Source organism: Canis aureus, chromosome 11 (assembly GCF_053574225.1).
Source record: "Canis aureus isolate CA01 chromosome 11, VMU_Caureus_v.1.0, whole genome shotgun sequence".
Taxonomy (NCBI): domain Eukaryota; kingdom Metazoa; phylum Chordata; class Mammalia; order Carnivora; family Canidae; genus Canis; species Canis aureus.
The window spans coordinates 58439917-58464168 of record NC_135621.1 but is presented as its reverse complement, the minus strand read 5'-3'; the positions used below and the strand labels follow the sequence as shown (position 1 = coordinate 58464168).

General features: G+C 46.2%; 1 protein-coding gene across 2 annotated transcripts in view; it reads right to left on the bottom strand.

The window, feature by feature from the left end:
* Window positions 1-24252, bottom strand: part of SPTBN1 (spectrin beta, non-erythrocytic 1) — a 197885-nt gene that overhangs the window by 23724 nt on the left and 149909 nt on the right. For both annotated transcript variants that reach the window (XM_077915404.1, XM_077915405.1), the window contains 14 exons: window positions 22348-22501; window positions 20782-21652; window positions 20547-20684; window positions 18949-19705; window positions 17873-18075; window positions 12912-13002; window positions 7883-8029; window positions 6753-7016; window positions 4737-4961; window positions 4221-4310; window positions 3782-4063; window positions 2561-2691; window positions 1162-1366; window positions 378-752 (listed from right to left, as the gene is read on the bottom strand). In XM_077915404.1, coding sequence (XP_077771530.1) covers window positions 378-752; window positions 1162-1366; window positions 2561-2691; window positions 3782-4063; window positions 4221-4310; window positions 4737-4961; window positions 6753-7016; window positions 7883-8029; window positions 12912-13002; window positions 17873-18075; window positions 18949-19705; window positions 20547-20684; window positions 20782-21652; window positions 22348-22501 — 3933 coding nt within the window. The remainder of the gene's footprint in view (window positions 1-377; window positions 753-1161; window positions 1367-2560; window positions 2692-3781; window positions 4064-4220; window positions 4311-4736; window positions 4962-6752; window positions 7017-7882; window positions 8030-12911; window positions 13003-17872; window positions 18076-18948; window positions 19706-20546; window positions 20685-20781; window positions 21653-22347; window positions 22502-24252) is intronic.

Genomic DNA, 24252 nt, shown 5'->3' with positions numbered 1-24252 from the left:
ATTCTTGTTTTCCCTCTTTCCCAACATATAACTTAGATCCTGGTGGATGGAAAATAATAAGATATTATTGTGCAAATGATTCTGGGTGAATGATTATGCTAACATAATACAAATTCTTGTTAGAAGAGGTCTGTAACTTGCAAATGGTTGCATGTGCGCCTGGTTTAATTGTGGAGATGGTCATTTAATGATGTCTGTGCATGTGGTGCACTGTGAACGTCACAGACTTGAGTTCTCCCAGATGGAGCATTTTCACAATGTGTGTGTTTAATTTGGGTACTTCTTGGAAACACGTTTTGAGGAGCCAAGGAATGGAGAGAGATGCTCAGAGATGCAGAAAGACGCTCCCCACGACCCTGGGCAGCTCCCTGACCCACCTGAGTGCCCAGAGCCTGGATGTCATGCTCAAATGTAGTGTGCATTCTCTGCAAGGTCTCCACTGTGTTCTGATCTCTCCCAAGCTCCTCGGGCAGTTTCTTGTGTTTGTCCTGTATGCGCCCAAAGATCTCCTTGGCATCGTGGTAAAACTTGTGCAGTTCATAGGAGGCAGCGAGAATCTGTGTTCTTGTGTCAATGAGCTCTAGGAGGTCAGCCCAGGCTTCGTTGAGCCCATCCTTCCACTCAGCAATGGTGGCGGCATCTGAATGTCCAGAGTTGATGAGTTCATCTGCCATGTGATTGACCGTGTCCACGCGCTCTTGCCCAATGTTCCCTGTGTCTCGGGCAAATTCCCGGAATCGTTCTTGTAACATCTGAAATGGTGATGAGCATTAAAAAAAAAAAAAAGAAAGAAAAAAAAATCAGTGAGACTACTATGAACATTTTATTTCTTAATCACATGAACGTCCTTTGGAAAGAAACAAGTAATATGCATGACTTAACAGGTCTTAGCTCTAAAAACTCAATCAGGCTTCCTTCTTGCTCACTGCAGCAGAGCAAGGCCCTGGCTCCATCTCCTTTCACTACTGGAGAAAAGGGCACAGAGAGGTTGAACAAGCTAAGTCAAAGTTGCCTGGTGATAAAAGAGCTGAGCTGAAACTAAACCCTGTGACCCGTGACGAGAGTCCAAGGTGTCTGATGTGCTCACAGATAAGGAGTCCAGCTGCCGCCCATGCCCAGTGCACGTGGCACAGCCGTGTCTGCTCTGCCCAGGGTACTTGCCGTGACGTGCTCGTAGTCCTGTCCCAGCTCGTGCGACCCTGCGACCACCTCCCTCTCGGCGATCCACTGCTCCAGGTCATCCACCTCCCGGTTGAGCTGGAAGAGCCTGTGCCTCTCGTCCAGCTTGCCTCTCCGCTCCTCAGCAAGGTCCTTCAGACCGGCGTACAGCTTGTCCACTTTGGACTGCCGCATGCTGATGCGCTCACTGGAACAGAGGGTGGGGGGAGGGGCGGCAGGAAAATGACCTTCAATGTCAAATTTTTTTCAGGGAGAAAACAAATGAAGTGGAAATGCCAAGAAAGCATGTTACATAAAATTTCTTGAAGGAAACTTCTGGTTCACCTATTTAGCCTAAAAAATAAAACTCTGAAATCTGACCTTGAGTAATTTAGAGCCAACATGTAAACAAAACACAATAACTAAGGCTGAAGGCCATCCTGACTGTGATGATAGAGGCAGGGAGGAGAAACCCTAACTCTCTGAACTGCTGGCTCTGTAAGTCAGCATTTCCTCTGACGTTAAAAATTAATGCAAAACCCAGGAGCCATCTTCCATTCTTAAGAATCATGTGACCCAAGGGATGGATGATACTCCTGTCTGGCACACACCTCCCCCTTCTCTGGGGTGCATGCTCCTGGCCGCTCCTGTCAGGTAGGTCCTGAGAGTGACTTTCTTGTAACAGGAAATCAAAGGGACAAGACTTCTTGATGCTCGATGCTAGAGACTAGGAAGGCCACTTTTCTGGGAATCTTATCACGAATACATGAAGATCCCCTTTCACCAACACAGCCATTGACTGGTATCTTCAACTTGCTTTGGGTGATGCACAAAGCCGATTCTTTTCCTTTCTGAGTTATAAAAGGCAGTTACATAGCAAGCCTAAAATGACTGCCATTAAAATTAGTATGTGAGTGTGGTATAAAGTAGGGAAGTACCACACACCCTTCTTTTTATTCCCAAGGTGCTTGAAAGACTTGATAATGTGAGGAAGTGTTACCATCTAACTCTTTGTGGGAGCCCTATTATTTTACAGGTCTGTGTATCCTTGTCTACTATTCTTCCTAAAAGTAATCACTTAACTAAACTGGATGACTTTCAACCCAAAGGTAGGTTTTGATAACCTGTATCTGTGCAGGTCAATCTATACTTCTGACTTGTGATACCAATCATTTTTCAAGAGGAGATATTTAACCCACAAAGACAATTTCCTAATGTTAACAGTTCACCCTTCCCATTCAGCACAGGCCTACTGGGTCTATTTGAAAGATGTTTTCCAAAGATCTAGATCACCAGTTATCCAAGATGGACGCTGCCATTTCCATCTGCATTGGGTCAGGGTAGAAGACCCTCACTGGGAGGAACCGACAGGCCAGTCTCGTCTTGACACAACAGGACTCACCTTTCAGGATGACTGTCAGCTACCAGGGCCCGGCTGGTCTTAGAGAGCTGGTGCACTGTCTCTGCGTAGTCCTCCACAGCTTGCTCCAGAATCTGGTGCTTCTTTAACATGGAGACGGCACTCTGCTCATCCTGCAAAGAGGGAGAAGGTCACAACCACCATCGTCCCCTCTGGCCCAATACCACACTCAAGTAGGACCAGCTGACTGCATGATGCATAGGAAGAAGAATCATCAGTAAGAACAAAAGCACAAGTGTGGTATGCAGGCAGTGCAGCACTGAAGCCTTTCAGGAGTGTCAACATGGACCAGACTGTGGGACGCCCCATGAAACACGAACACAAGGATCATCCGGAGTGAGTGGGGAGACCTCTCTGAGGTATAGGGTAAAGCCTATGAAACCAAGTGTATTCTGACTGGCTGAGACTCCTCACCATCTCACCCACATGTAGGTAGATGACAGCATTCTGGAACCCTACAAATTTTTATACTATCTCAAAAGCATCTTTTTTTTTTAAATTTTTATTTATTTATGATAGTCACACACAGAGAGAGAGAGAGAGAGGGGCAGAGACACAGGCAGAGGGAGAAGGGAGAAGCAGGCTCCATGTACCGGGAGCCCGACGTGGGATTAGATCCCGGGTCTCCAGGATCGCGCCCTGGGCCAAAGGCAGGCGCTAAACCACTGCGCCACCCAGGGATCCCTCAAAAGCATCTTGTAAAGTTTAAATAACTCTACTAACTAAAGAGAACAAAAAGGACTCTGGTAAATATCCATAAAAAAAAAAAAAAAAAAAAAAGGGGGGGATAAATCTAGCCTTTTTTTTTTTTTTTTAAAGATTTTATTTATTTATTCATGAGAGACAAAGAGAAAGAGAGAGGCAGAGACACAGGCAGAGGGAGAAGCAGGCTCGCAGGAGCCTGACATGAGATTCGATCCCAGGATTCCAGAATCACGCCCTGGGCTGAAGGCAGGCACTGAGCCACCTAGGGATCCCCAAGATAAACCTAGTCTTAATGACACACCAGGGCTCACATAAGAAGGTTCTGTATCAAGGGGAAACACCAGATTTCAGTCACCTTCATGCAGCACAGTGTCCTCTGTGACACTCAAAGGCAATGATGAGATGTTTCACAAAGACACAGCTACCAGCAGAAAATAGAAAAGCACCTCCGAGCCCAAGTCTGAGGTTCCCTGGGGCAGGACTAGATACCTCTCTCACCTTGGCCTTCTCCTCAGACATCATGTACAGCTCCTGCTCACTCATCCATGCTTCAGCCTCAGCCGCATCGAAGTAGTACTGCTGGGCCCTGTGCGCCTCCTCAAGCCGCCTGTGGCGCTTCTCTGTCTCCTCGATGAGGAGGCCCCACAGCTCCTTGAGGTCAGCAAGCCTCCGCCGGATGGCCTCAGCATTGAGGCTGCTGCTGTCGGTGACAATGTTCTGGCTCCTCTCAAAGATGTCATCAATGCGAGGCTGGTGTCCCTGGATCTCCTTCTGGAGGGTCTGTGGGAGTGGGGAACACACAAATAAGGCTTGCTGGGCCCCGACAGAAGGCTGCTCTGTGAGTGCCGAGGGGAAACAGTGAACCTTCACTGTTCTCTGCCCTGTAACCTGGAGCAAATATTTATCAGACTGAGCTAGCCCAAGCAGAAACACTTACCTGATTTTTCTTTATTAACAGCTGCACAGTCTGGAGGTTGTGGCCGTGATCCGTGGAAGTCGCCAAAGGCATCCTCTCTCCAACCCACAACTGGAAAGAATTGTAAATACAGGTGATTAGGACGTCTCAAAAAGAACAAATGCTTGATGTCAACACGTGCAACAGAGGATCGGCAGGAAGGCCAGCCTGAGAGAGAGAAGGTGTGTACAATCCCATTGCAAGGGCTAGTCTTTCAGACCCTATTTCATCCTCACTGCTAGACTCACTGGGAGTCCTCATGCCTAATTTATCCTTAAAACTACTATTCTAGAGGCATTAAAACCATAGCACATCTTTAGGAAATCAAAGGAAACAATGGAGTTGCATTTTGTGTCAATACATAAAAGCATGGGCTTCGATAGTCCAGCTCACCAATGCGGCCCAAAGTGAGCCTAACAAGAAATGAGAACAAGGCTTAAGGCAGGTCAGGTGAGGAGGCTTACGGAAAAGCCCTTTGTGTGGTGAAGCTCTACTTACAATCTCGTCCTCCACATCCCTGTTGAACTGATGGATCTCTTTGGAGGCCAGCAGGTTATGCTTTCTTTCGCTTAAGGGCTCCAGCAGTTCCATGAACTTGGTCTGTACCGTGAGGCGCTTGCTATCCACCTCGTCGGTGCTCTTTCCCTCCTGACTCAGGGCCTGGGCCTGGCTCTGGAGCTCCTCGATCTCCTTCTTCCGCACCTCCATTTGGTTCTCCAGCATCTGAAGGCAGAAAAGAGACCAGGTGGCACACTAGAGACAAGGAAGACACACACAGTCCTATAAAATGTTTGTTTTGGGAACTGGCCAAAATGGAAGATTGAGCATAAATTTATATAATGGAGAGTCTAAGAAAGGATTCTTAACATCTATCAAACTATCAATTATTCCCTTTCCAGGATTTTTTTTTTTTTTTAAGTAGGCTCCACACCCAGAGTGATAGACCTAACATGTGGCTTGAACTCACGACCCTGAGGTCAAAAGTCGGACGCTTCACCGACTCTGCCACGCCGGTGCCCCCACTTTCCATTGTATTTAAACCCGAACAATATTCAAGTTTGTCCAGGAGCTTAGAAGGCAAATGACAAGAAAAACACAAGATTAATTATGGGGAAAGGACAGTCTTCAGCTGCTGGTTCACAAGCCATAATGATGTTGGAAACCCATGTAATCGTCAGGAAAAAGTAATGTCTCAAGGTTCCAGTTCTTTTAGGCTAAAAGGATAGCTAGTTTTACTGTCTTCTCTCAATTTCTTCAATCAGAAGGGTGATTTTCTTTTTTTAATACTAGATCATGAGATGAAAACATGCTAATTGCTTATTTACAAAAGGAAAATGAAAGCAGTGGGGTCTCACTCAGGAAACGTCACACGCAGATGGCTGTGAGACGAGGGGGCTGCGTCTGGGAACAAATGGATTCCTTTCCCGGGCGAGGAAGTAAACAGCCTCAAGGACAGAGCACCCATAACAAAACTCCCTAACGCATGGTAACGTAGCCAAGAAACCGCATCACTCAGGAAAAGGAAGGGTGGGTATCACTCTGAAGAAACAGGCCTCAGCACTGGGCAAAGACACTGCCACAGTGACTGGTTCCAAGCAGGACCGTGGGGCCGGGGCCTGGGCCTGGGAGCCGCACATGATTCTGACACCAACCTGCTTTCTCAGCTTCACTAAAGCTGTTTTCTAGAAATTTTAAGTAAGTTCATTTGCCTTTAGAATACAGTACTATCATGTCCCCAAATAAGTGAGTAAATAACTTCCTTTTATTGCATCAGGAAGCTCCGGGAGACACAAAGCCTCAGGGCTGATCTGGTCAAGACTTTCCTGCATGAGGCTTGTCCTGCCCAACCCCTGAGATAGCTGGCCTCCTGCCAGGACAGTGGACCCAGGAGGGTCCACTGAGTCTGCCCTGGTTCCTACAAGGACAACAACTTTCCTGTTGTTCCCATCTAAAAAGTACCTTGATGTGGGGACACCCGGCAGTTGGCTATGTGTCTGCCTCTGGCTCGGGTCACGGTCCTGGGGTCCTGCAATCGAGTCTGCATCGGGCTCCCTCCTCAGCAGGCAGTCTCATTCTTCATTCTCCCTCTGCCGGTACCTCTCCCCACCCCTTACTCATGCTCGCTCTCTCAAATAAATAAAATCTTACAGAAAAAAAAAATACCCTAACCAACTAAGATAACAAATATTTACTGGATGTTATACAGCAAGTATGGAAATAGGATCGCTTTCTCTTGTGTAAACTGCAGAACTGACTGAAATGAGTATTTTCTCGACTATTAAATGGTAATATTATCCGTCAACTGAGATGATGACACCCAAATACTTCTACGATACTATGCCTTTCCAGCTGATTCTAGAAATGGGCCATGATGCTGTCAGGACACTCTGCTGGGTTAAAGCCCCTTCACACAGAAGACAGGTGGTTGACGACATGGTGTGCAAGTTAAGACTGTAAAGACGATGTCAATAAAACAGAAACAGGCCCAAGTATGTGGTCGCCTCATCCACTTGCCTGTTGCTTTTTGAGCAGGATGTTGACGCTGGTAAGGTCTTTGCCATAGTCATCAGACTGAATCTGACTCTCCAGGCCGTGCAGCCATTTGTCCAGATCTGCACAGCTCTGGGTGAAAAGTTCAGCCTTGTTTGCATCAAAGAGCCTCTGGGCCTTGGTCTGGGTGGTGGATTCAAGGACTTCCCACATGTTATGTAAACCAGTGAGTTTCTCCTTCACCACAGCTTCCGTCTCGGGCTTTTCTGAAATGAGCTGCATTCCTTCCTGGAAAACATAAATAAATACAGTTTGCTAGAGAACAAAGGTCACTATGAAAAACCACCCTAAAAAAAAAAAAAAGGAAAAAGAAAAACCACCCTAAAATATTTAATCTGTGGTCTACCTATTCAATTCAACACACAGCCTTTCCATGTAAGGTTACTGCTTAATAAATGGACAAGGGCCTAGTCTATGGACACTACATGGCTCTCAGAGAGGACAGCAAGAAGTGACCACTGCATGATCAAACAGTTTCAACGGGGGCAGCAGGAAGTGCTAAAGACTTCGGATTTCCTCCCCTCCACTCGGCCCCCAAAGACCGTGACACATTAATTTAACCATTAGAGTACGAAACAATGTAAAAAGCCTGAGGAAGAGAAGAGGGGGTGGGGAACTTCATTTTCACGTTCAGTATGCCGCACACAATCTCCCTGTGCCAAAATGATACATTTTAAGTTATGGTAGTGCCTGGTCACACTAGAAAAATGGGAAAATGTAAAATACATAGTATTTCTAAATTCTGCGCAAATCATCAGTCTCTCATAGACCAGGACACGTGATGAATCAAAATAGTAGGGACTCGGTCCAGGGGGCCCGCAGCCCATCATCTGCAGCAGGTGAGAAACAAAAGAAACCCAACAGCCAGTACCCACTAAAAAGCTAATCAAGCGTTTTGTTCCACACCTGGCTGGGTTTCTGCTTTTCTCCCTTCTAGTGGGTACAAGTCAGGAATTAGTAAGAGGGACTGCTCCTGGCTGTGTTACTTCTGTATAGGATGCAAAAATGCAAGAGAATGTGCTAAAGAGAGGAGTTCACTTCCATGTTGTGGCCACACCAAAGAAACACGAGCCTCATCAAACATTTTAATTCACCTTCTCAATTTTGTCAAGCCATTCTTTGTTGGATGCAAGTTCTGCCATAAATGCTTGATGTTTTAACCATTTACTGTGTAGATTTCTGGCTTCATCATAAGACATGTCCTGGGCGGTAAGCATCTTTTCATTGATCCAGAGAGAGAGCTAGGAAAAACAAAAATCAGAAAGGTTTCAGAGATTGTGATCACAGACATCAGCCGTTTTTCTGCCTGGAAAGAGTTGTGTTATGTTGTACTATGCATACTGCACGTTTCCATGTCAACAGACAACCAAATATTTACTTTACGACTCTGACCTGTCATGACTGGTTAACTCCATTGTACGGGAGATGTACCTGAGCCTGGCTCCGAAGTATGTATCTAAAGTTAAATCCAGGAGTACAAAAGCTCTCTGAGCCAGCTTTCAAAGTGCTTGGCACGCGTAACCAGCCTTCCCCTCAAAGGCCTGTGTTTAAAATTCTGCCCTAACCAGTCCAAGTCACAATCTTCTTTCTCTTCCAAATACTTGTGCCAGCTATTCCATGTTAATCATGATTAACTGCCTTTTACTCTATTCGGTAATCTTTTTACTCTTTTTAGTTTTCTATTATATATGAAAAAGACCAAACACAGAAACCTCACTCTTTTATTCCTCCCTTTCCCTTCACAGTGTATCTATGGGAATGCCAAAAAGCATAAATAACTTGCTCACTGTAGGAGTAAGGCAACAATGATGCCCTCTTTAAAGTTTCCTTCAAAGTTTGAGTCACCTTCACCTCTTTTGCTATAGCCTCTATTTTTGTAAAGAGTCTTCCATTCAGGCCACGAACACTCCTCAGGACTTGATTTTGAGACCCAACATGTCTCTTTGGATCTAAATTCTGCAAAGACTCACAAAGCCTGCCAGCTGCTGACAGATCTGAGAAGGGAGTTCTCTCGTGAGGCCGAGGGTGGGAGTCAGCCCAGCCGCAGGCCCTGGACACACTTCCCTTGCTGGCTTTCATCCCAATTCGCTCGGCTCCTTACTGCCTATAGTTGGCTGTGCCAGGTTCTAATTCCTACCCCCATACACAGTGCTAACTAACCCAGGAAGAGCTTTTTGTTTGCCTTAAGAGAAAGATACACAAAGGAATGTAGACCAGCCCAGAACCAAAGGTCTTCAGAGACCATGTCCCTTCTGTGTGACCATAAGAAGCCCACATCTTATACAACAAATTTGCACCCTAAGCCCTTCATGGTCCACTCTGCAGTGTTGAGAAATGGCAAGAAAAATGAAAAGAACCCTCACAGGACCAACATTTCCAAGGCCACTCACTCACACTCAGGGCTGCTGCTGGGAAAGGCTTCCCCATAAATTTGTTTAAACAACAGAAAGTCTGTTCTTTGAAAAGGATGTCAAGGAGGGTAATGCCGGTCACGGGAGCAGCACTGGCTCTGAATGTGGGCAAATTCCCAGGCTTCCCGGGCACCATCTCTACCTTTCTCAGCATATGCATCCACCACACGGGGGGGGGGGGGGGTACAAAGCAAAAGGTGGGGAGATTTTTGTTGTCATTCTTTACTGAGGTGAAAAACCAATAAATCTCATACAGCCCTTTGTAAGCTAGGCCCATAGATTGGTTACACAATAGAGACACTAAATTTCCTACTTTAAAAGAATTACCTTTTTTCCCCAGTTATCTGGGTAGCTAAAATCTGAATTACTATGGCCATTCATTCAGTCCAAGGGGGAAAGAGGTTAAAAGGGAACCAAATGGTAAAACTTCCCGTCTTCCACATGCACACAGATTAAACACAATAGAAGGCATTTATCCAAAGTGCAAAGGACATTCACATATTTTTGCTATTCATAACCACCTACCCAGAGAGATTTAAAAAAAAAAAAAGAGCTACATAAAAATCAGAGGCTTATAAACAAATCTGCTCTTTGCTGAACACATCATCCTACAGATAAAGCATCACGCAATACAGCACAATGAAATGGATCTATGGAACTTGCTAGTTCATCAGCCCTTCATCAGCATTCTGCAATCAGAACTACCATTATTATTTGTGGGCATTTACAAAGGTCATTTAAGAATATACTCATTCTCTGCAAAAAAGAACACTGCGCAGATTGGAGAAGGATTGGAAAAATGCTTTGATCACTGAATCAAGCTCAAAGTAACAGAACTTGCTACCCCTTGTAACACAAGTCTAGTTATACTGCCTTCTCCACCCCCCCGCAAAAAAACCCCACACAAACCACACCTTCAGTTTCTGAATACAGTTTCCCTATGATGTGAGGAAATAAAACAGAAAAGCAGTAACTCCTAAATCACTTTTCAGGAATTCACGTTGAAATAACCACTACAAAAACTGATGCGCTTTACGTCCCCACCCACAAGTGGGAATGGGGGGGGGGGGGCCTGCAGTAAATTTCCCCATCCGGTGGTCTTTGGAGGTGGCAACAAAGGCAGATCTCACAACCTGTGCTTGCTCTGGCCAAGGCACTCACTGAGAAGGTTCCCTAGACTTTGGACAATACCTATAGCCAGCAATGGTAGTAAATCTGATCTCTGGGTACTGTGGAAGTTTCTAGCAACTTAAAAGGTAGATTTTTAAAATGCAAAGCTGTTTCATACAGACACTCTGTTCTCCAAGATCCTAGCTTAAAAGGTACTTTTTAATTTAATTTTTCAAAGAAAGAGTGTGAGGGCAGGGTCATAGGGCAACAGAGAGAGAATCTTAAGTAGGCACCATGCCCAGTGACCCTGAAATCATGACCTGACTGAAATTGAGAGCTGGACATTTAAACAAGGGTATGTATTTTAACAAGGCTGAATGATGCAGAGTTCACAGCCAAAGAATACTGGAACCACCTCTTTGCTTGCACTTCTATACCAAGGGTTTTGAGCCCTCAAACCTGATCTAAATTCCATCACTACATAGAGACTGTCCATGCTCATGTGAGAGACGGCAACTCCAGCCGATCCTACAGTTGTACTAACTTTTAATGAAGCTTAAGGAGAAAAAGGCTAAACCAGGAAGATTTGGCAGAGCAGTCTCAAGGAGACCTGCATATCATTCCTGGGACGTAGCAGCCCAGCCAAAACATTTCTGCACACTGTAAGGGGCAATCATAGGATGGAGGCCTCCAGGCACACCCAACAGTCACTGGTGTATATCAAGGCGGGAACTCCATATAGCCAAGGGTGCTAATTTGGAACAAGTATTAACAAAGATCTAATGACCATTTCCTGTGATTCCACTGGGAAGGACGATCATTTTATCCACTTAGTTTCCCCAAACGTTTTTACTTATGAATCCACATATATGTAATGGCAAACAGAGGGAAACTTCAATGGGGTTTCTCTCAAGGGTTCTTCCTCTTATCTCATCTCCTGCTCATTTTCTGGCTTTTCCTCAAAAAGTCCAAGTTGAGGTCCATGAATTTCATCTCACTAAACTTGCCCTTTAAGCAAAAGCATGGAATTCTATTGACTCCCACCTCTCCCTCAGTATGGCCTGAAGTTATAATGAATCACCCATGGTACTACAAGGGAACTATCAAGGGGTAATACAGGGACCTGCAGTGTGTGGAAGGCAAAGCCCAGGCTACAAACAGCTCCTCATCCTTCCAGGGCTGAAAAACCACTTGATATTCACTGTGGAACAACATGCAACCCTACCCAGCTAACTTCAGGTCCCATCGCTCTCATCGCTCTCTTCTATGCCCTGTCTGGGGGACACAAATACCTCTTTAAAATGAGCACCCTATCCAAAAGGCTTATTAATGCTTGAGCATCACTTGAAGAGACACTCCTGTCTTCAGCCTGTCTGGCTCCAGGCAATTACCTCACAGATCGAGATTCATCAGAGTGGCACAGAAAGCTGACAGACCCTAACCTACATAGTTCAGGGGCTTTCTTTCTGAAGGTTTAGCTGCTGAAGCATATTACAAGAATCACAGTAAGATAGCAGTTAAATGGACATGAGGGATCACTTGTCACGATCTAACATGACTGCTATTGGGGCTGTATTTCTTTTTAACACACAGCCATATGCTTGCCTGCAAGGTGTTGTGATGATCGCAGTCATGTTCTTCGCACACAAGCTGATTCTGTCCCTACGCCCAATAATACCCCTCCTCCAAGGTCCCTACAGCTTCACTGGGATGAACTTCATCCCATTTCTGCCTCCAGAACTGGGATTTCACCCAATAAACCAGATAAAACGGAGTCTCACTGTTATTCTCTGGCAGATAGAAGAATGCCATGTACTCATGAACATGTGGAAGTAGCCAGATGCTTTTCTCTAACTGGCTTGCAGAGACTGCATTTTTCTGGCTAACTTTAGTTTTCCAAGTTTGTTTATGCATGTATCAGGGGAGCATGAAATAGTAAGAGAATCATCAGATTAATACCACATGGTAAAACTTAGGAGTCTAAAATCAGGATCGCTGCTTTTGCCACGTTAGACACGTATCCAGGGAATCTGAAAGGTAGGTGTTTGAAGGTCCTTGGTGAGTAAGAAACTCAGGCCTAATTTTTTTATATCTTTGCTTCTTACCTGGGTAGCAAGTTCCAGTTCCCCTTAGCTCTCTCCTTCCATAACACTAAATGTGTATTCTTTTAAATAAATACTTAAAACATAGTTTAAAATTACACACTATTCTAGGATATCACATGGATCTAGAAATGTTCTAGATCTGCATTGTCCCATGTGGCAACTGTTAATCACAGTTGGCTACTGAGCACTTAAAATACACCTAGAATGATGGAAGAATTACATTCTGGATTTTATGTAAGTTTAATTAAATTAAAACAAAAAAGCAACGATTGGCTATGGTCCACTGTAATAGCAGAATTCTCAACTATTCTAGATTAGAAAGACTCTAGTTATTCTAAGTGGTAGCTTGTAGGCTGGAGAAATGATGAGGTGCCACACTACCCCAGCTGGAAATGAATTTCTGGGTCTCAATTAATTTTATAATCCCAAAGGCTCTTCTTCCAAGTGTTCTCGCTTTCCTTGGAAGGAAAGAAGGGAGGGGTTGAAGGGAGACATACCTCCTGACAATCTTGCAGGAATTTCTGAAGATCCCTGTTGTCTTTCAATCTCATCAGAAGCTCACTGGCGGCCTCACGATTCTTTCTATGTCTGTTATAATAATAATAAAAATAATTTTTAGAAGAGGAAATACAGCATCTTGAAATACTGAATTTACAACTCAATGTCTTCCCTGGGTTTCTACATATGATAAAAGCAGTTGGCTTGTACAGCTCTCATTATGTCAAAAAGGCAAAATAAACAAGAGAATTTAGCATCCTCCAAATGAGTGAGCCACAGTATAAAAGAGATCAAAACAGCTGTCCAAGCCAGGACAGGTGGAAAGAGGAAGAAATGTCTAAGAAAAGTTTAACTTTCTTTTTTCCGAGGCAGCGGATGTCCTCAAATGAACCGTGCAAATACAGTGCTTCCTAATCTGGTGCTAGGGGATAAAATCTGAGCATGCACTCAGTACAAGTCCCCATCTGAGGCATTGTGGGAGAATTTGAGACTCATCTTCAAGAAACTGAGTGACAATTCATGGCTAAAAAACCATAGATAACAATACAAAGGGCTTTAAATTAATGTCTCCTAGATAAATATTTGCCCATCCTGAGAACCCTCCCTGCCCTCCCAACAATGAACCAGGAATGAAAATGTTGAGACCTGTGAGATTATCTACTTACTAGATCCCACTCTTTATTAACAGGTAAGGGTAATCAAGGCTTAATGAAGCTGAAGCACAAAATCGTAAGCAAAAATTCCTAAGAACTGGGAGGAGCTGAACTTGGGGAATGACAAGGCAAATGGGGGTGCTGGCTGCCCAGCCTGAATGTTGTCCACAGGGCTACTTCACACACGCCGTTGTGGTACCAGAACCGCTCAGCATGCCTCCCTCACTTCCCTCCTGAGGTGGCTCAGGTTCTCCACCCGAGACTGTGAACACCAGTTATGTGGATGCCGGGAGAGCTGGGAGCGCCGTGAGGAGGATGGCCTTGATGCAGCTCTGTGGCTACAGGGAGGAGCTACTGCACAGACAACCAAGCACCCATGCCCTGAATACAGCTTCCCCAATATTCCCAAGAAACCTAAGCCAGCCAGCCAGCCAGACTTAGTGAAGGGTATTAACTGGGGTAGATAAGGACATTGGGTTTTCATTCTGAGCCTCAAAGCAATTTCTTGCTATGTGTGCTTGCGCAGAGTCTCTCTTGTTCGGCTCCCACAGAGGGATGAGGAGAACATAATCTGTCATTCTCTAGGATGCCACGAGCAGCCCAGGGAGCACCAGCTGCTGAGTGACCCATGAGAACCTTCCGAGGGAGCAAGAAAGAGCTTACAGTGATACCATGGGCGACACGGACCCTCAGTGAATGCTGGCAAACAACTGACTGTGGTGGCAGGGCCGGTATTCATCTGCCTGGGGAACCAAAGGGATATGCTCTCTGCTCGAGAAGGTGCCAGTGACTACAGAACAACTGGAAGAACATGAGTGGAAATAATACTGCCAGGCAGATGCTAGAGTTGCATAATGACTCCATGATTTTTTTTTTTTTTTTTACTTGAAAGGGGTTTCAGAGCTTCAGGAAAAGAGATCTTACTATTTTTATATCACTTAAGTAAAATGCAAAAATAGAAAAATATTTCTTAAGTAATGCTAAATGGAAAGAGTGTATGCATGTCTAATGGTGGTGCACAGGTCAGAAAGCAACAACTAAACTGACAACCGCCATGGATGAGACGAAAGGTTGTGGCTTCTCCTCCCACACCTTCAGCATTCTACTGCTTTCAGAACAACAAAAAACAAAGGCCAAAGCCTCCTTACTGCATTGATATCCTTTCTCAGATACCAAAAATTTTTTTAAAAATTATTTAAAGACTGTTAGTGAATTTGGGCTAAAGGAATTAGGTGTCTAAAAATGTGGATGATGAAGGAATGTCTAAGAAAAGTTTAACTTTCTTTTTTCCGAACCTCAAATTCCAGTCACTCTTGGTAGGGGGTTTTAAGAAGCTAAAGCCAATCTTCAGGAGGAAGGTTATTTGGAGTCAGGCACAAAGCCTGGAATGAAAGACCCCAGTCCCTTCCACAGAGCCACATGCAAGTGCTCAGAAGGCGAGGAGGGACTAGAAACTGGCAGCTACAACAGGACACACCCCCTTGAAGCTCATGGCAATGATGGAAAAAAAAATAATTCTCAAATAATTGAGAAGTCTCACGAAGACAGAAGCACAACCAGACAGAAGTCTGACTGGAGCTTACATACTCAAGTCTCACAGACACCCGACAGATTCTGGCCAGGCAGTCTCTCTCTTCTATGGGGACCAGGGAGAAGGGAAAGGCCAAAGGGTGACTTAGGGCCCCATGTCCCAATGACAGATCTCCGAGAGGACACAATGATGGTCTCTGAGGGATTAAGCTCTGCAGAGTGGGCAACAGCCACATGGGCAGCATGACACTTGTTGCAGACTCAGAAAACCCTCAAGAGAACTGAGAGTTGGCAACCAATGGCATTCAAGGAAAGCCTTTCAAGGCTGGGTCATGGATTTAATTATAGGGAAGGACCTTCTGAAACTTGACCGCAGTTTTTTACAGTCCTAAGGGTGCTCTTTGTTTGGGGCGAGGTTAAACTTGTTGCTTTATTTCCATTTCTCACTTTCTACCCCTCTAGTAAGAGTCAGAAGCTCCTTCATCTTCTGAGGCAGATGCTAAGTCTAACTGTGGTTCTTGTAAAAAAACTAAAGAACCACAGGTGCCTGAATAAAACAGATGGGTAATACGAAAGCTTTTCCCCGCAGTGAGACAGGGTCTGGCTTTATGAAGCTGGATCCTGTTTCCTTGTTCTCTCAGGACTGCACCATGGCTGGAACTTCTCTCGAGCCAGGAAGCTCACCCATTTGCACCCCCAGGGCAAGCCTGGACAGCAGGCTCCCCTCCACCCAGGCATGAGCACGTTAAAGGTCACTCGCACCCCACCCACATCTGTTAAGAGCCAGTGTCTTTGTTCTAGTACTTTTTCATTTCAACAAACTCCACGGAAATCAGCAAGATTTCCGGAACGTAAGCACATTATAATGATTTTGCATTTTATGAAAATCGCTTCATAAGAGCATCAGAATGTTTCTGGACAAGAGATTAGATCTGAAGGTCCAGGTATTTACTTAGCTTGTGCCCCCATAGCACCTGGAACTCACGTATTTATGTATTTTTTAACAGGCAAGTATCCTCTGGGGTCAGTTTCTGATCCTGAGGCCTCTGGGGATACACAAGTGAAACCAGAATGCAGTTAACACCAGCTGAGGAAGACGTAGTTGTCCTGAGGGCAGATCAATGGAAAGCCCCGCCCCCCCTTCCAACTATAGATAGTATTTTCCATTTCTTTTTTAAGACAGAAATCTTAAGAAGTCTTTGGGACCCCAGGAGCCCAGGCTCCGAGTCAAGGGCAAAAGGAAGGCTAAACCACATTTGAGGGCTGCTGAAATGTTCTCTCATATCCAGGAGTCTCCAGCCTTGACAGTATCACCTGCTTCCAAAAACCCCTCACAGCTGCAGCATCAGGGGACGTGTAAACACACGCAGGAAACTGCAAGGCAGCTGCACGCCTGCCTGGAAGCACGTGTCCCTAACCGCCAAGTCTGCCCTCAGGAAACCAGCTGTATGCATCGAACACAGACACGCATGACGTATTAGACTTACAAAATAACTCGAGGTTTAACATTAGGAAAAAAGGAAATTCTTTTTCTCTAAGTTAGGAAAACCTTGCCTAGTCTTTGCTTTTCACAATCAAGGGTTTGGTGAGGAATTTTTTTTTTTTTTTTTTTTTTTAGCTGTTTGAGGAGCAACAGATACAAAATGATAACATATGTCATATCCTATTCCATAACAGCACCCTTCAAATGCGTGGTTGAGGCTATGAATCAGTGAAAAGGACAGACTTGGAAATGTTAAAGCCAAAAGCTCAGTCTTCTTGAGAAGGGAGTCACTGCCCCTTTCACCGCATATCACAGGAAGTTCATATGGCCCAGGATCCCAGGAGACCCTTCTTGGAGAAGCTAAGCAAGGAAAACGCTCTCAGCAAAAAGTTCTTCTTTTTCATTGCACTTGAGAGCCAGAAAAGAAGTTTCTTGAGGACATCAGTTTCACAATGAGCCCTTAAATCCAGCCCAAACTGGGACCACAGAAGATCAGTTGGAACAGAAACTAGAGACTGACCCAGATAGGCTAAACCAGGATGCAACTGGCCAGGCCAGAACCAGCCTGTGCTGGTGCAGCCAAACCCTGATCTGCACTGACATCCCACCTTAATAACAGCCTAAGGCAGGGTGAGAATTAAGGTACACACAGAGTACGCTGGCCTTCAGTCAGGGAGAAAAGTCTTAACTGTGAATAAATGAGTAAATAAATAAAAATAAGAGCATCAAATCTTAGAGATGCCTTGGCAGAAGACGAAAGGGACTTTTCTCTCATCATGAAAAAATCCTGTTACAGCATTATCCAAGCCAATTTTCTGAGAGGGCCCTGATAACGTGGCTCTGCCAGGTACTCAGGACAAGTAAACCTCGCCGCCCCTCCCTAGTTGCTCCTGGAAGGCTTCAGAGGATCCTTGCATGGATGAAGGTGAACATGGGCTTAGCTGGGGAAGTGTGGCTCTCAGGGTCCCATCATGCAACAGGCTCCACATATCAACTCCGGAAGGGCATGGCTTATATCGGATTGCTAACTGGCATCACAGCTCTCATAAATATTTGATTAAATATTAGTTTGGCTCCTCAGAGTTTTCTTTTGTGGACACCTGTACATGCCTGACCATGAGAACCACGTATCTAGGTACCGATGTACTGCTTACTAGTTTTCTGGGGTGGGTAGATTAAATTTTACCAGCTGTCCATACCCCACCCAGTGGAAGATTGATACTCACACTCCCAAGGACTTTCGGCTAACGATTTAGAGGACTGGGACTCCCTCAGGAGCTTTGGAGTGCCGTACCTGTCATCAATGGAGTCCACCTTCTCCTGGATGCGATCTGAGTTGATGTTTCCATCGCTCACCAGCCTCCGGCCCGTCTCCACAACAGCATTAATCTTCTCCTCGTTGGCGTCCATGGTGGTCATGAAGTCCTCTTGTTTTTTAATAGCTGCTTCAGCTCCTTCCAAGGTGGTGGGCATTTCAGTATGGGCCAACACATACTCCTTTTGCAAAGAGAGAAAACCAAAATCAGAGCAGGATGAAACATCGAGATACACAACTCGTTTCCAGAATAATGAAAGCACCCTTTCCTAGGTCCTTGGTTTCCATACAACACACTTCGTAACGCATGCTCCGCTGTACTTAAATAATCTGCTGATCAGAGAAAACAAAAGGTTGGGAGGGGGAAAAATCTAGTGGGGCACCATAAGGAATTTAATTTCCTTAAGTGGTTCAATTCGCTACATTTTTTTCCCAAAGTAAGTGAAGAAACTAAGCAACGCTTTATGCATCAGCCACCAGGGTCCTCTCATGTGTCATGAAGGCAATGGCGACAAACTGTTCAAACTCTCTCCTGAAAAGACAGATTAACAACCCTGATATTGGCTACTATCTTTAGCTGTTTCCTTTCTCTGGTTCCTACCTTGTTGTGTCACTGGGTGAAGCCCCTGACTCTTCCTAGAGCAAGGAAGACAGAACCACTTAGTCCCGCACCAAAAAACAAAACAAAAAACCCCAAGCAGATAAAAAAAAAATTTTTTTTCAAACAAGAAAACCCCCTCACTGTACCTTTCAAATTGTCAAACTGGATCACTGTCTTACAGAATATTGCCAACTTAATGCGATACTATGAGCACATACTTAGAACCTAAGGGATTCTTGAAAGCCGCTGAAACAGAACGGGACTCTGCAGGAACCTTCAGCTCCCATACCCCACAGTGTGAGGGGTCTCAACGCCTTGGAAGCTGGGGGGAGCCTCTCCATTAACCTTCTGTTTCCACAAAGGGGTGCTCTGAAGTGGCAGCCTGGCTAGAAAGCTTCAAAGGGCAAACAGGGGCTGCTCTGCCAGGAAGGAAGCAAAGGCGGGGGAGCAGTACCTGGTTGTTAAGGAAGGCCTCGGCCTGCTTCGTGTCCCTAAGAAACTGCTGGTAGGCATGGGACTGGGAGAGGAGACTCTGCCGATTCTCCCACATTTTGTGGAGCTCATTCCACCCAGTGTCCAGGGCCTGCAGCCGCTGCCGCAGAAACATGTACTGGGCGTCGGTCTGTCCCTGGGTGACCATCTCGCCCATGTCCCTCATCTTCTGGTAGTCCTCCTCGTAGTTGTCGATCTCGTTTTTGATGTTCTCATGCTGCGTGAGGAGCTTCTCAGCTTCAGTGAGGGTGTTGGGCATGTCCTCAGAGGCGATGGCCGTCTGGGTCCGGGAGAGCCAGGACTGGAAGTCGTCCAGGTCCCGCAGGAACTGCTGCAGCTTGCTGGCCTCTCCCAGGGAGGCCTCGCGGTTTTTCAGGGTGGTCTTCATCTCCTCCCACACGTCGCTGATCTCGGCCAGCCGAGACAGGATGGCCTGAGCCTGGTCAGGGTGCTCAGACTCGAGCTTCTCGGCCTCTTTCTGCAGGTCGCTGAGCTTCGCCTCAATGGCCACCAGGTCCCGCTCCATGCCGGTCAGCTTGCGCTGCAGGGCCATGACGCCGGCCAGGTCATTGCCCAGGTCCTGGGTGGACTCGATGACCTTGGTCTTCTCTCGAATCCAGGATTTGGTTTCGTTGCACTCAAGGTGGTAGTTCTGTATGCTCAGGGCAGAGAGAAGAGCGTCCTTCTTCCTGTCAACCAGCTCTCGGAACTGACTCCACCTGTGAGCACAAGGACATGGACAGAGCCGTGTCAGAGACAGGCTGACAGCTCACGGCTGTGCAGACATTAACAGTGATGGTCAAAGCTGTCTTTTTTTTTTTTTCACTCCGTCTCTGCTATGAATAAATGCTTTTGGGAATATCATCTCAGTCTATGGACACCAAATACCATCAAACAGCTTAAAGGACACCATATGATCTGGAAAAAGCCTGACATGAACAGGTACTTGTTTCAAAGAGCTCCAATGTGGGCAGTAATAACACACCTGTCCCCCAAAGAGTCAGTGACTTTTCTGAAATTGCATTTCTGCCATGTGAGTTTTACTTATCTCTGAACTATACCTAATGAATATTTTCCAAATTCAAAATACCTGACAGTAACCTTCAGAACTGAGGCTACCACAACCTATTCAAGTGTGTTTATTCAACAGACAGATAACATGAGGACAAAGGTCTAAGTTGGTAATCAGGACTTCCACTCGCCAATTATGTCTAAAAACATGCTAGAATTCTGTTCCAGAATCACCTCAAAAGGCACAGTAGAGGTACCACCTGGATGTCACGGTCCTCCACACTGGGCACAGGTCTCACAGTAGTAATACCCTACTTCCTATATGGGGCCAGGCAGGTGCCAGGCTGCCTTGAATGGCATCACCCCAAAAGACATTTCTTGCAAAACTCAGGTATGTCGAAAGGCAGATGCCAATGCTGTGACATCAGTGCCACGTTATCAGTGACCCTGTGTGGGAAATTCCTGACAGCAAGGCTCAGAAGTGACCTCGCCCTCCCTGGTCTGGCGTCTGGTACACAGGGAGCAGCACACTGCTGGCTGCACACCCACCTCGTGTTGAGTTTGTCCTGCTGGGCTTTGATTTCCTTCTCACTTGGGTGGCCACTGTGCATGAGCTGCCGTGCAATCTGGTTCACCACGGCGACCCGGGAAGCCTGGTTATTCATTTCCGGTTCAAGGCTCTCAAACCTGGAAAGGCAATTCAACAGGGTACTCACCTCCCTGGTCACAGGTGGTAACGAGGGGCGGCTGGTAGCCCCCACACCACAAGCAGCACCCCACTCACCTGTGCTGGATGACTTCCAGGTCCTCCAGCTTTTCTGGAATCTGCATGTTGTTGAGCCACTGCTCCTTCTCGTCGATCCAGAGCTCACAGGCATCAGCCTCACTGAACATCTTGTACAAGGCGAGCGTGTCCTGCAGCGCCTGCTTCCTCAGCCGCGTCAGCTCTGCTACCTCCTTGTACCGTTCCTCGATGCCCGACAGCCTGCCCCTCACATCCTGAGATTCGGCATGCTCCTGGGGGAGGGCGCTGGCCTGCTCGTGCAGCGTGTCAATGGTGGGCCTGTAGTTGGCGATCTCCTCTGCCACATCCTTGTGTTTCTTGACCAGAGACTGTGTGGAGTACTCGTCGTGGCCCACGTCATTGCTGGAGACGATCTTGAGGATGTCCAGCATCCAAGCATCGATGTCGTCGGCATCCGCCTGGAACTGGTGCAGCAGCGAGGCCTCCTCCAGGCGCTTCTTCCGAATGGCCGAGAGCTGCTCCAGGTTGGCCCACTGCTCCCGGATGTAAAGGATCCTCTCTCGGATCTTCTCTGACCCAAAGTGCTCCTCTGCGATCATGTCTTCACCTTCTTTGATGGCCTGCTCGAAGTGGCCGCTGCGGCCGCTCATCTCATCCTCGAATGCCCGGTGCTTGCTGAGCAGACGCATGACGCTGGTCAGGTCCTTCCCGTAGTCGTCAGAGGACAGGATCTTCTCCTTCTCCCGTATCCAGCCCTCCTCTTCTGCCATTTCCCAGAAGAACTTCCAGAGGCGACGGGACTCTTCCAGACGAGCCCGGCGTTCAGCCGCCAACTGGCAGAGTTCTTGATAACAGAACTCCATGTGGGCCACGCGGTCTCGGATCACCTGAGGGTCGCAGGGCTTGTAACCTGTTTAAGGCCGAGGAAGGAACATGAGAGCACAACAGTTTAAGCACAGGTCCCTGCTCGTTTGCAAGTAGTGAGTTACACCCATTTTCTCACCACCAAATGATCAGTTTCATTCTCAGTGCAGGGCCACGTTTTAAGGCAATGGAGAAGCTTTTAGGGCCTTGACTGGAGGTGGGTGGGTGATGAGGGTGGCAATGGTAAGTGTTATTTTTTTTTTGCCCCAAATGCAAAGTGATCATTTATGAACCAAAAAAGCACATAAATCATAAGAAAAGGGTCAGCAGCATTTGTTTCTCACATATAAGGAACACAACCAAATCCTTTCAGACACCCTTTAACAAAGGATACGTACAACTAGATGTGAAAGCCATGAGACGCTTGAGCGGCCACACCAGGGTGTTGCTATTTATCAAGGGTGGTCTAGGCAAAGTCTGATTGTCAACCAAGCAGTACTTGGGTATTTAACGGAAACACAGGTCCATTTCAGAAAAGCCTGACAGAGTTAAAAGTATCCAGAATGCCACCCTACTGCACCTCGTGTACCCATGACATAATAGCAGACCAAGCTACTGGGAAACTGCAACAGCACAGTAACTTCAAACACCCCACTGGCACACACAGCTCATCTACTTCTATCAGGATGGGTCTCTCTCTGGTGGCGAGGAAGCAATGGCTGCAAGAATCTACCCCCTTACCTTCCCCATCTGTTGCAAACTTCTGGGCAGAAGCATTGACACCTCTCACCCGCTCTGCCTGGATGCCAATGTCGGCTTCAACCAGGGCGTGCTTCTGTAACAGGTCTTCCACGCCAAGCAAGTGTTTGCCATAGTCTTGAGATAGTAATAGCACCTGTGCACAGAGAAAACAGAGGGCACATCTGTGCATACAACCCTCACTTCAGGGCCTCATCATTTTTGGACAAGCTGAGAACCAGCAGCCACGCTGCAGCCTCTCACGAGCCAGCTACCCCACCGCATCTCCAGGGGAGGAGAGTGACAAGCAAATCGGAATAAAACCAAACAAACTGGAAAGCCAGCATCAGGAGAGACATAATAAAGATCATCTACTTTAGATGGAATAAGCAAGTCAAAAATACATTCAGAACGGAATAGAAAAAAAGGGAGTGGGGCAGGGGGAACCAGTACAATGTGTGAATTGGGGCTGGAAGAAAAAACACCGCAGCAGTATTCCAGAAGATGAGAGACAAATGGTGAAGTTATTTCACTTCAAAATGAAAAGAAATCTCCCAGAAGCTGCTGAACCCTTACATGGATGTTTTCCTCAGTTAAAAGCTTACTGATGTGCCTCTGTAATACTTATATCATCAATGGGAGAAAAATCTAGTTGAAAGCTTACAAACCAACCACATCTTTAATCAAGTAAAAACAAGGCCAGGTGGCTTCACGCTTACTAGGGCCTGCACAATTTCTTCGGTGTAAGTTTGAATCCACTAATGCTTTCTTTTCTCCTTCCATCAGCCCAAGTTGGGGGCCTCATCTGACATTCTCTCCAGATGGAATCTCTACTTTACTCCTACTTCTGAGGGAAGTCTCTTGCCCAAAATCTGAACTATAATGTAAAACATGATTTATAAAATGAAATGCGCCTCCCTGCTAGTTTTTAATGAACATTTCTACTTTGAAAGGTCAAGACAGACCATACTTGAGAACACCATAAATCTGGGACAATAAGGGGGCAAATTGATGGTATGAGGTGACCCTATCCCTCTGCCAGGAATAGTTCAAGAGGTTAAGCAAAAAATGATGGCTTACATCCCAGGAAGAAACTCCTTGCATAAGGTCGAGCTTGGGAACACAGAATGCTGAGATAAAGGGGCCTTCACTGTACAGTCTATAAACCGCCCTGTTCTGTTCTAGCTACAGAGCTAAATGCCTTCCAGCTGGGGGACTGCCTGACGTGGATGAGCCTTCTATGGCCAGCAGCAGAGAACACAAATAGGGACAGGGACTTGGCACAATGGCAGGTCTCTTCCTGGGCAGGAGGAAAGCTTGGAAGTCTATGCTCAGGGTTGTCAATTAAGAAAGGAAGCACAAACTGGCCCTGGCAGCCACTTCCAACCAGGCCCATCTTATGATGTATACACATGTTACAGCACATTTAATCCTTGCTGTCACTGATCTCAACTTAAAAACAAGGAAAGGAGGCTCAAGGAGACTACATAGCCCCTGCATGACAACGTGAACAGGGGCCACCTGCTTCTTGACCCACACTCTGCCCACGTTGCCTACCACTATCCCGTCTGCCCACATTACCTTCCTGGGCCCTCCCCAGATAGAGCCACTCACACACATCAATGAGATGGAAAGCTAGTCCAACTCTCAAGAATTAAAAACACAGAAAACCGTCATAGGATTGATTGATTCTCTACTGTGGAATGGTTCTAAATTAAATCTAAATCACTGTAGCAGACCCCTAGCTATGAAATTGGTTTTCAATACAACTTTTTCACACTTCACACTCCACTTAACTCCTGACCTAACAACCTTCCCACAGGTAATGGGGCCCCCTTTGGCTTTACAGAGTGGACAGTTAGGGTACACAATACGGTGTGTGGTCAGTGGGTAGGTCAAAAAAGAGAG